The following is a 12,890-nucleotide window of genomic DNA, read 5'->3' on the forward strand; positions in this document are numbered from 1 at the left end:
GAATTCAGCTGTTCAAAGACCATACAACTAAAGCCCAAAGATGAGAATTAGAACCTGAAACTTCTTATCTCAATCAGCTTACTATCTCTTCAAGCTAATAAAAAAAATGACAAAAGACAATATACCATTTCTCAGTCAGACACCAAATGAAGCCTTGATATGGAAGATAAAGCTGAAAGACTCGACTTTTCCCTCCTAGAACACAAGTTCGTTATGTTCATTTTGTTCACGTTCTTTCTGTACTCGGGTGTATGAGGTTAGCAGAAGTTAAGTGAAGCATTTAGATAGAACTCTGAGCAAAAAGAAAGCACACAAGAACTGACACTTTCAGAAGGTGACACACTGCTATCCCAAAAGGCAGGGAGAACTGGGGCGTTCCTATGACCATCACATCCTTTAGAACAAGAGTTAGAAAGCCATAGGTGGAAGCACTTTTGTAACATGGCTGGAATGACCACTGAAATAAATGTGATGATTTAATATTAGATAGCTAATCTACCCTCATCACACTAATGTGATATGAGCGCCCTAAAAAGAAAGAGTACAAAACTACTAAGGATTTTAAATTCAGGTTACAGTAGTCTTCATTCCGTAAGCATGTTAACTTCGAGTTCACACCCGACCGAAAAAGAAAGGCGTTAGTGATTTTTCAATCAGTTCCAGATGAGAAACCCTGTTTCCAGTGAGAAACACCTATCAAAGAGCACTTGGCCACTCACACGATCAAGTAAACACCTATTGAACAATGCACAGAGCACTGCAGCCTGAGAAGAAAGACAGACAATCGACTAGACAATAAGTCAAAATATTGATTATTTTTAATAAGGAAAGACCATTTTCACTATGAGCAATGCTATAGAAATATACAGCAGGGGTCTTAAGCTAGTACACCATTTGTGTAAAGACAGAGAGAAACTCGGAATCCCAGTTAAGAGCAGCACACTTTATAACCACACAGAAAATACCGAATACCTGGTACATAGCTTCCATGGCTAATATGTAACCCAATCCATTTTTTCTCTTACTTATTCCACTTCCTCTCAGAATATGTTCTAGCATTTCCAAGCTAGTTCCCAATTTTAAAAGACTATGGTCTACATTTCTATTTCTGGTATTATGTTTTACTTTGGAGATTTTTATTACTATACAAAAGAAAAGTAGAAGTTATTTTAAATGGCAATAATATGAAACATTTTTATAAGCTGGTTAACATACATAAGAACAAATAGCAATTTAGAATAAAACATAAAGGACTTTTTTCTTTACACTTAACAAAAAAAAAATCCCCAAAACAACTAAAATTTAGATTTGAACCATATGATTGTGCCTTAAAGTATTTTATTTATTTTTTATTTGAAAGGAGCCCATAGTTGAGAGACTCTGAAGTTTAAAAGATTTTGGATTTTATTTTAAAGAGATTGAGTTTTTTTTTTATTATTTAAACTTTCTTATTTATTCTATATGTCTTTCACATCATGCATCTCAATCCCATTCATCTCCTATTTCTTCATATCCACCCTCTGCCCTTTCAACTTCCCTACCACGAAACTAAAATAAAATAAAATTTAAGAGAAAAGAAGAAAAATCTCATCATGAAAGTTATAATGTCCCATTGTGAGTCGTGCAGTAAACCCTCTTATCCACGGATTTTATGTGCAAGTGTACACTGCAAGGAGTCAGTGGTCTGGTTCAAGGCCTCTGGTTTCTGCTACACTATTGATCCTGGGCCCTCACTGGAACTGCTCTTGGATAGCCTATTGCTGCCATGTGTGGTGGAGATCCTACATCTTCGGGTCTGCAGGACAAGGCCCTTCATGTGCTCCAGCAGATCACAGATGGGTGCATGTTGGGGTAGGCCAAGTTATAACCCTGGATCTGGGCCTAGGAAGTTTCAGGGCTGGTCAGCCTGCCAGGTCTCCTGTCATCAATACCAGGGTGAGCTCTCCAGTATTGCCCTTGCTAGTTCATTCCTTGACGCTATGAGCAAGGGGCGGGGCCTCTTCTGCTTTCACTTCCTTGGGATTGGCTTTCCCACACATATATATACCTGTATGGCTAGCTCTACAGTGTTGCCCAGGCAAGGTGGAGAGGCCACTCTCCCAAGTACTGCAGCTGGTGAGGGAAGAGACTGAATTTTGATATGCTTAAATTTTTAAAAACTCTGGAACCTTTAAATTTTGGGATATTCTATATTGTGATGTTCCTACTAGTGTGAGATCTTGGGGATGTATGAGAAAGGAAAGGTTGTGCCTTAAAAGTGATGTTTGTGTGTCAAGTAGACAAGGGTTCAGTTGTGCCGCCTGGCTTTATGTCAACTTGACACAAGGTAGAGTTAATTGAGAGGAAAATGCCTCACAAAGATCAGGCTATCAGCAGAACTGTAAAGCATTCTCTAACTTGACTGATGTGGAAAGACCCAGTCCTTTGTGGGTGGGGCCACCACTGAGCAAGATGGTTCTGGGTTCTGTAAGAAAGCAGGCTGAACAAGCCGGTAAGGAGCACCCTTCCATGGTCTCCTGCTTCCTGGTTTCTGCCCTGACTCCCTGTGATGACGAACACTGATATGGAAATGAAAGCCAAATGAACCCTGCCCTCCACAAGTTGCTTTGATCATGGAATTTCATCACCTAAATAGCAACCGTGACAAAGACAAACCAAAAACAAACAAGCTAAACAAAATACCTTAGAAAGAGCAAAGGGTAGAAAATAATCAAATGGAAGCACATCTATCAATCAAATTCCTTTTGATATGACTTGAGAATCTTGACATTAAGAAAACATTAAAATTCTCAGCCAAACAGACTCCAAATTAAAACATTAATAGAATAGAGAAGTCTTTAAACATCTATGAACAAAACTGAACTCTATGGTTGACTTCAGAACCAATATTATGTCTTATAAATAACGCAGAGTCTTAATAAAACCTATTTATCTTTTTTTTTTCCCAAGATCTCCTGAGTAAATTTGGAGCATGGGGGTCATGGGAGAGGATGAAAAAAGAGAGGGAAGGAAGAGAGGGGAACAGAGAAAAATGTATAGCTCAGTAAAAAGAATTAAATAAATAAATAACCTATTTACCAAAATAGATAAGTCACTCAAAGCATCAAGAGAAAAGAAGACTCAGATGTTTATTGCTAAATAACTCAGAGCATCATGACAAGAAAATGTCCAAATGTTTAATTTCTTTTCCTCCATTTAAAAGAGATGCATCATGAGTTGAGTTTCCAGTACCACAGTTAATCAATCAACCAATCAATTTAGGAAGGGAGCATTTACCTGAATAAGCAACTGATGTCATCTTTGGACAACTTGGTGAATAATAGATGAGTTGAGTAAACAAAACCAGCAGATTTTTGAGAGATACTGAATCTTTACAAAAGAAAAAAAAAGAAGTAATTTGTAACATGCTTACAAGCTAAAAAACATTTATCTACATTCTACTCACTTGTAAGATTGCATCACTGTTTCAGTGTAAACCCACTGTGAACCCACTACTCCAGAACGCCATTAGAAGGCAGCTCCTACGCCAACTGTCATGCTATACTAAGGCATAGTTCTGCCATCTGTTTGAAGCTGATCATTTAAATCCATGACAGATGCACGAGTCTTAGCATGGCTATTTGAGTTAAATCAATTATCACAAGTAAAATTCAGCTTACTATATTGGAACAGCTAGCTTTTTTAGCATGGTAGAACAAGGTCAGCATTTTTTCCATGAAAGACTACAATAACTTAAGCCTTCTGTCCAAATCATCACAAGCACTCGGGCTGGCTACTGGAGCATGAGGTGGACATATACAATCAACAAATAAATGTTGAGTGAGAACCATGAGTACTGGCCATTCATGTTTTACACATGCCACAAAACAGTCACTTTTTTAAGAGGTAAAAGACATGTCTAGCTCACAGGAACACAAAGCAGATGGCAGGCCAGGTTTGGTCCACAGGCTACAGTTTACCAAGACTTGCTGTAGAAGCTTTCATGAAAACATTCTGGGGAAAAAATAAACTATATAATCTAAAGTTGATTGCTGGTCTCCTCATTCTCAAATTCAGTTTTGAAATGAGCTGTGATTCTAGATAGAGCAAAATACAGTCATTATAAAGAACATAAAATGCTAAATTTATTATAGATAAGAGGCATGTAAAGTTAAGATGAATACCTGCAAAACTATCAAGGCTATTCACTGGTCTTTCTAGTTCTGCAACATCCAGCAATACCATATGAAATAGTACCTCTGTCACTGAAGAGCTCATGATGTCCCCACACTGTCTTAAACTAAACGACACAGCCTTGAACATTGTAAGAGAAGTACATAATGTCCTGTCAGTTCTCAAGGAGCTCAAATAGATTAGGGCAAATAAAACAACTAGACAAGAGGGTTCACAACAAATAGACTCGGTAACAGCATCAATAAACTACAGTTCATATGACCAGATTTTGTAAGGCTGACAAGCTAAGAATGGATTTTCCGTTATTAAACTGTGTCAGAGGTCCTAAAACCCACGTTCTGATTTGATTAAGTCGGAAGACCCACAGGCCCCATACAATCATGATCACATGACACATTACAATAAAACTATGCAAAGCAAAATCAAAAAGAAAGGTTACTGAAGGCAAAATCCAGAGCTAATCAGGCACTAGTTTCTGAGGGCCTCTCCCAGAGGATCCATGCAGAATGCATTCAATTCCTCTAGAAAAGCCCACTAGAGATGCAGTAATCAAGGTTTTTCTTGGGGGGGTTGTGAACACAGACACACCCTCTGTCCAGTACATGTCTAAATTTTCAACTCCCAAAAACAAACCTGGTGTTTGGCATAAATGCCAATGTTGTACAGTTTAGGCACAGGGGGTAGTAAACACAGTTTAAGTACCTTCGTCAGTGCTATAACTAGCAGGAGTTCAATTCCCCATATGCCAACCAAGAGTCAAGCTTGCAAACAAGCTACTCTAAGAAAAGCAGTCTCAGGACGGCTGTGTTAACTTTCTATACAACCATAGACATACTATATTATCCAACCAGGCCATAATATTCACTGTCAGCTTTCAGAAAGTGTACTGAACTCTGCTCTATAATGCATTCTTAGTAGAGATAAAATAAATATCTGTGGAGAATAAAAGATGATAACTGATCTCAAATTTGCTAAATTAAATGAGACAGTAAAAACAGTATAGTAATACATGATATGATGCTCTCCCCAGCATCATCCTATGTGCTGGCTGTTTTGTGTCAACTTGACACAAGCTAGAAAATCACTTCAGAGGACAGAACCTCGGCTGTGAAAATGCCTTCCTAAGATAAGGCTGAAGGTAAGCCTGTAAGGCATATTCTTAATTCGTGATGGAAATGTGAGGAACAAGTTCATTCTGCATGCTGTCATCCCTGGGCTGGTTATCCTGGGTTCTTTAAGAGCGCAGGCCGAGCAAGCTATAAGGGCAAGTCAGTAAGCAACGATCCTCCATGGCCTCTGCATCAGCTCCTGTCTTCAGGTTGCTGTCCTGAGTTCCTTCCAGTTTCCTCAGTGATGGACTTAGAAGCTTTAAGGTAAAGTAAGCCCTTCCCTCCCCAGGTAGCTTTTGGTCATGGTGTTTATCACAGCAGCAGAAAACTGAATTAAGACAGAAATCCCCAAGTTGTCATATTAATATCCCAGTATAAAACTTAATATAACTTTAAAGGACCCACAGTGTTTAAAAATTCAAATACATTGGAAGTTTAGTGTCTTTAAGATATGCAAAATCCTAAAATACTCAGTCTCTGTAAAATATCTGATGTCCCTTTATAATGTCCAAAATATCTATAAAATTCTTAAGCCTCTCAAAAATTCAAGTCTCTCAACTGTGAGCTCCTATAAAAGACAAAATAAGTTTCACATTTTCTTACTTCAAGAAGGGAGACTCAGGAAGGACAATCATAATCAAATATAAGCACGGCAAACACTTGGTGGTGTAAAAAGTTCAATGTCTGATGTGTGGGACCCAGTCACAATCCTCTGACTCCAAAGGACTCCATTTGGCCAGCTCTGCCATGCACATCACAAACAGCTTGTCCTGGAGGCTGAGTGGCTCTCATCCACTACCATCGTGGAGGTAGTTCCAAGGTACTAGTCTCTAAAATACCAGCCTCTCTCCTGCAGCTGGGCTATATCTTCATCAATAGCTTCTCCAAGGCTCTCTTTGGTGGCCTCTGACCCTTCCACATGGTGTTACCCCTTAACCTCTCTCCATGTCATCTCCAATCTTGGGGCTCCTATAATTAATGCTGCCCCTTCACCAACGGGCTTCTATTACACTCTCACATGCCACACCTTGGCTGTTCTCCAGGACCCCATCACGCTTTAAAAACCAGAAACACCCAGTGGACTCTTGCTCATTACCAAGTTCCGCTGCCAGCACCAGGGACAGCTTTGGGCACTCTAGACCACAGCTTCTGTGTTCTGACCCTGAGTAAGCACATCCCCATAAGATTCTGCCTCACTGGTTCTCTTCCCTTCTAATCGCAGCTGATTCTTCAGTCCTAGCTGGCCAGCAGAGTAAAGGTTTCTTTTCAATGATTCTTAATTCAAACGATCACTTAAACTGTCCCGGTAGAATTGTTAAGGGACTCTGAAAAGTTACAAGCCAGGCTCCACTACCTGCATTGCTCTCAACATCCTAAATGCCCACTGAGCTTTGAGCGCTCAATGGCTTGACAAGCCCAAAGTTCCAAAGTCGATCTACAATCCTCCTCCAAACAATATGGTCAGGCCTGTCACAGCAACACCCCATGACCTAGTACCAATTTCTGGCTTAGTTCTGTTTTCTGATGCTAAGATAAAACACCATACTCAAAAGCAACTTGGGGAGGAAAGAGTTTACTTCACCTAAAGCTCCTAAGTCTGTCACTGAAAAAAATCATGGCAGAAACTCTGGGAAGCAACCTGGAGACAGGAGCTGATGCAGAGGCTATGGAGGAGGGCTGCTTACTGGTTTGCCCTTGAGGCTTGCTTAGCCTGCTTTCTTATAGAAGCTAGGACCAGCAGCCCAGGAGTGATCCCACCCTTCCCTGAAAGGTCATAGACAATCCTTAGGCTAACCCAAATTTTTAAATGGCCTTCTAGTTTCATATCCAGAATTGAATCACCAAGTATGTCTAGTCTAGAGTTTTAGAAAAATGAAATAAGAGAATAATTAAATACATATACAGTAATAAGCATATACTGATACTGAAAAGAATAAAGACAGAAAGAAAAAAAATTGCAACAGTACATATGACTACAAGGTATGTGGCTAAGAGCCTATGCTAGTTGAGTTTCCTTTGTAGGCTTAATACAAGCTAGAATAACCTGAGAGCCTCTATCAGATTGCCTATAGGCAAGCCTATAGGGCATTTTATTGCCTGATGATTGATGGGAGAGAGCACAGCCCATTGTGGGTAGCACCACCCCTTGGCAGATTTTCCTGTGGTGTATAAGAAAGCAGGATGAGCAAGCCAAGGGATACAAAGCCAGTAAGTAGCACTCCTCCAAGGCCTCTGCTTTAGGTTTCAGTATTGTGTTCTCCAAGTTTTTGTACTGAATTCCTTCTCTGATTTTCCTTCATGGAGGACTATAAGTTATAAGATGAAATAAAGCCTCTCCCCCTCAAGTTGTTTTTGATCACAGTATTTAATCACAGGAATAAAGAGCAAACTAATGGTGCCAAACAGATACTGTGGTATTCTCATAGATTTAAAAGCTTAATCAGGAAATGGAAGCATTAGAAGCATTAGGAGGTGTGGCACTGTAGGAATGGGTGTGGCTTTGTTGGAGGAAGTTTGTCAGCAGGGCTGGGTTTGAGGTTTTAAAAGCCTGATCCAAGCTGAGTGTCTCTCTCTTCCTGTTGCCTGTCTATCTGGATGCTTCTCCAGCATGATGTCTGCTTGCATGCCACCATGCTCCCAGCCATGATGACAATGAACTAAACCTCTGAAACTGTAGCAAGCCCCAATTAAATGCTTTCTTGTATAAGAGTTGCTATGGTCATGGTGTCTCTTCACAGCAACAGAACAGTGACTATGACAATACTAAGCCAAATTTATAAATATGAACCTGTATACTATAAATTGTATCATACCTTCACCTACTCACTTATTCTAATAGCACTTACCTTTTCTATTCTTCAGCTTTATGGGAAATAGTTTTCTGCCTTGTGTATATATCAACAATCTTCCTAAAAGGCACAGCGAGTGAATGAAATACATATACTGCAGCTCTTGTCCCGAGTAGAAGAAACTTTTTTGCTTGTCTCCTGAAAATAGAAGTAAAAAAGACCATTTACTTTAATAATAATGTATTTCACAATACTTGTCTTCAATCCCTCCTGACAATCAAACATGTTATCATCTATGCTGTAGAAACTGCTGATATAAACTTTTAATATTTATTTTCCTCAATATTTCCAATAATCTTGTACAGTAGATCAGAGGGAGAGAAGTCATTATAAAATTGGTAACCACTGTTGCCAGTGTTCAATCTAAAAATACCATCATACTGCCAAATTTATTCATCACCAAAGAGAGACTTCAAAAGAAAGCAACAAAAAAGTTATTTAATTTTTACTACTGTGCTGATTTTAACTGTCAACTTAATGCAACCTATAAACCCCTAGGCAGAGAGTCTTAATGAGAAATATCTAGATCAGGTTGGCTTCTGGGCATGTTTTAGGGAAATCATTTGGATTGCTAATTTATATACAAAGACCCTGGCCAAAGTAAGTGGTAAAATTCTCTAGACAGCGGTCCAGAACAGTGGGAGAGCAAACAAGCATGGATCTGCTTTTATTCTGTGTGTAATAAATGTGGATGTGCTACCTTAGATCAAATGAGCATAGATCTGTTTTTATTCTCTGTTATTAACTGTGGATGTGATGTTTTAAGTTCCTGCCTTGATGTCCCCCATAATAATGCACTGTAACCTGGACTTGTCAGCCTAATAAACTTTCCTCCCATCTGCTGCTGTTTGTCACAGCTACAGAAATAAAACAAAAGCAACCACATAAAAAGGCAACACAGATAAAGTTTATGGAAATGTCCCAATATTGGATAAAGACTAAAAATACATTGGGCATAGTTCTGGTCCCAAGCATTTTGATGAAGGGATATTTAGTTTGTACTACATACAGTAGGTCATACTGATTACAATCATGCTTTCAACTAAAATTAGAATCTCTAAAACAAGAATCATACATTATATATTCCCCATTCATTTATCCATCACCCATATGTTCAAACTATATTGAGCATCAATTCTATAAGATCCTAATCTATTCACTGGTATTTAGAATTATTCAAAAGGGCAAGGGAAATAATTTGGTTAATGAACTGTTTACCTTGAAAGAACAAAGAATTAAATTTCATTCCCAGAATACATTAAGAACAAACAGCAATAAACAGCATGCAGCACATGCTTATAATCTCAGCTCAGAGAAAACAAAGACAATGTGCTCCTGAGACTCCCTGGCCTTACAGATTAGCCTATTCAGCAAGTTTCAGGCCAGCTTAAGGTCCTGTCACAAGAAAGGAAGGTGTTCCCCAAGAAATGACATCTGAAGTTGAACTCAGGTTTCCACATGCACATGCACCCTCACACATGTACACCTACACCCACAACTCATATAAACATGCATACATGTACACACATATATACACTACACATATACATATACAGACACCCACAACTCACATAAACATGAATACATGTATACGCATATATACACTATATATACACATATACACACATCCCTTGAAAACTACAGTAAGTAGCATGAATCTTGTCTTTCTATTCAGTGTTCTATAACAACATGGTATAATCAGAGCTCTGGAGGACAAGTGGGAGAGCTCAGAGGATAAAAGTACTAGACCACGGAGGAATAAGGCACAGAGGGTATTTGAGACCATGGGGAAGATATTGGAGGGATTTTAGAAAGACAATGCAATTGAACATGAATTTTCAAGAATGGGCCATGATAGGGGGACAGAAAGTCGATGAAACAAGGTCAAAGTCTGAAGTAAGAAACTCCATTTCACAATTATGAACCAGGGGCTAGAGAAATGACTGAGGAGGGAAGGGCACATACTGTTCTTCCATAGGACCCAAGTTCAGTTCCCAGCATTCAGGTCAGAAGACTCACAACTGCCCATACGCCAGGTCCACAGGATCAGAAGCCCTCTTCTGGCCTCCACAGGCACACACCCCCATAAAAACACATGAGTGCAATGCACACAGTTAAAATTAAAAATAAATCTTTTAAGAATATATAAATAAAGGTATTAGCAAAGAGGAAACATACAAAAATACATGTTTCAGGAGATTAAATCAATACGACTTAGCAAGAATTACACAATGGCATCAAAAGAATGATAAAAGTAGAGAAAACTCACGTTCATAGCTTTGTGACAAACTTCATCGTATACTTTGAAGTAATTCTAATAACGAAAACAATAGGGTGAGAGAGAATAAACAGTAATTTGGGTCTCTGGTGTTAAAGCCCCTCAAGTGCTGATGTAACATTCCAACAGCAATGTTAAGTAACACCCAAGTGTGAAATTCAGGAAAATTATGTGCCCTTGAAGATTTCAGTTACCATTTACATTACATAAAATTAGGTAAATACCTAAAGCCATGAAACTCAATGGACTCTCCCAAAAGGAGAAGCAGAGTGTGGGGGCAGGGAGGCGAACAAGCAAAGTTTCTGGGAATGAATAAAGAACAGAGAAGCACATCTCAGGTGAAAGAGAACAGCCTATCAGATGAGGAGGAGGAATCCAAACAAGAGTGACAGTGTTCTGAAAAGGGAGAAGACTCAGAGGTTTAGTTTGTGAGGTGGGCAGAGAGGGGCAGGAAAACATGGACTCGGGAATGGGGAGGCCACATGGTACTGAAGGAGTAAGCTGCATTTCTGTGATAAAAAAGGACATCAGATGAAGAGCTGGAGCCTGAAAGAAAACGGACTTCTAGTAAAATCCTCCCAGATCAGAAGGCCGGCAGAGAGGTCATCCACACATGCAGCACAAACAGGCTGTTTTGGTTTCGTTTTTTAAATGAATAATATACACACATGAGCGTGATGTAGAGGAAGGTATCAAAAGGAAGTCCACATGGTGGCCCTGGGACGTGGTTCAGTGGGAGACAAGGTGTCTACCGTGGACAGTGCCCTGGGTTTGGGTCTAAGCACCAAATACAGAGAGATAGAAGGCCACAATACAGCAACTGATGACTATTTTTTAGAGCACACACAGACACTGCAACAGGATCAAGAGGGCAATCTAAAATAGCACACTGTCCTGGTTAGGGTTATAGAAACTGAACAAAATTAGAGGACAACCTGGGAAGAGAACACTGAGATTGAGAAGATGTCTCCTGAAACAAGCCTGTGGAGCATTTTCCTGATTGGTGTGGGAGGCCCTGGTCTACTGAGAGGAGTGTATAACAAAGCAGGCTGCCAAACCACAAGTAGCAAGCCAGGGAGAGCATTCTTCCATGGCCTCTGCTTCAGCTCCTGCTTCCAGGATCCTGAGGTGAGTTTCTGCCCTGACTTCCTTTGATGATGAACCACGATGTGGAATTGTAAACTGAAATACACCCTTTCCTCCCCAGTTGCTAATAACCATGGTGTTTTTTCATAGCAATTGAAATCCAACTAAAATGCCTCTGTATTATAGGCTGGAGAAATATTAGAGGCTGCAGAGTCTTACCCTCTAGCAAATATTCATATTATCCAAATACAAAGCATAAGGTTTCTCATTCATGACACTAGTCCCTAGAGTCCCTAGTGTCAAAAATTACCACGCCATTGCCTGTAGCTGCCAATGTCAATCTTCTCCACATGCATGAAGCTTCTCTCCTTAGCACACTGCATAGTCTTCATCTTTCTATTCCATCTTCTGATCACTCAAACTGGTAGCCAGAAACGGTAATAGTTACATATAACCTAAACACTAAGCTGAGATTTTGTTTGTTTAAAAATTTTTATTGAGATTATGACATAATTGCCTATTTCCCCCTTCCCTTCCCTCCTTCCAAGCCCTCCCACGTACTTCCCTCACCTTGCCCTCTTCCAAGTCTATGGCTTTTGTTGTTACATGTGTGTGTTTATATAAATATACACATATGTATTTATTTATTTCAAAATACCTAAATACAACTGACTCAGTCTGTATAATGTTACTTGAACGATTGTTTCAGGGCCGACCATTTGGTGTGCTCTTTCCTGTGGAAGACAATTTCTTCAGCTCGCAACATTCCTTCCCCCAAACATATTAGCAAATCTACTGGTGCCAGTCTTATTCAGGTCCTGGGCAGGCAGTCATATCGGTGAGACTTTCATGGACATAACTTCTGATATTTCCAGAAGAGAAATCTCATAGTAAATTCCCTGCTTCTCTGGTTATGTCATGCCATTTTTAAATATCCTCCACCAATAAATTGGTCTATTACCTTTAATTCAACCGCACTGAAATTTTCTACTCAGACAGAGCATAGCCCAGTTCTTTCCAGATGTTACATGAATGGCCTTTAACCAGGAACCTGATAACCTCCCTTGCCCTGTAAAACCCTGTAGGTATAACCCACATTGTCTGCATCTCTCCCAGAATTTCAGACCTGGGAACCCCCCGCTAGCATAGTCCGCTAAGCACTTTCTGCTGCCTTATGTTGCTTCTCCAGAATGCCAACATCTTACATATTCCTCCCAGAAATCGTGTTCAAAGGGACTAAGAGTCGCATGGCCAGTTTACCACAGTGATGAAACTCTTTCTAATACCTCCTCTTGATCACTGTGTCAAAATGCCTGACAAAAGCAATTTAATTGCAAAGAAGTCTGTGTTGCTATCAGTTTGGGGGATATAGCTCATCATGGCAGAAAGGTCATT

General features: G+C 39.7%; 1 protein-coding gene across 1 annotated transcript in view; it reads right to left on the minus strand.

Moving 5' to 3' along the window:
* The window catches only part of Tbc1d32 (TBC1 domain family member 32), a 200,535-nt gene that overhangs the window by 144,977 nt on the left and 42,668 nt on the right, over positions 1 to 12,890 (minus strand). The window contains exons 12-13 of the mRNA XM_075945999.1: positions 8,129 to 8,269; positions 3,277 to 3,369 (exon numbers count right to left, since the gene is read on the minus strand). Coding sequence (XP_075802114.1) covers positions 3,277 to 3,369; positions 8,129 to 8,269 — 234 coding nt within the window. The remainder of the gene's footprint in view (positions 1 to 3,276; positions 3,370 to 8,128; positions 8,270 to 12,890) is intronic.

Source organism: Microtus pennsylvanicus, chromosome 1 (assembly GCF_037038515.1).
Source record: "Microtus pennsylvanicus isolate mMicPen1 chromosome 1, mMicPen1.hap1, whole genome shotgun sequence".
Classification (NCBI taxonomy): Eukaryota; Metazoa; Chordata; class Mammalia; order Rodentia; family Cricetidae; genus Microtus; species Microtus pennsylvanicus.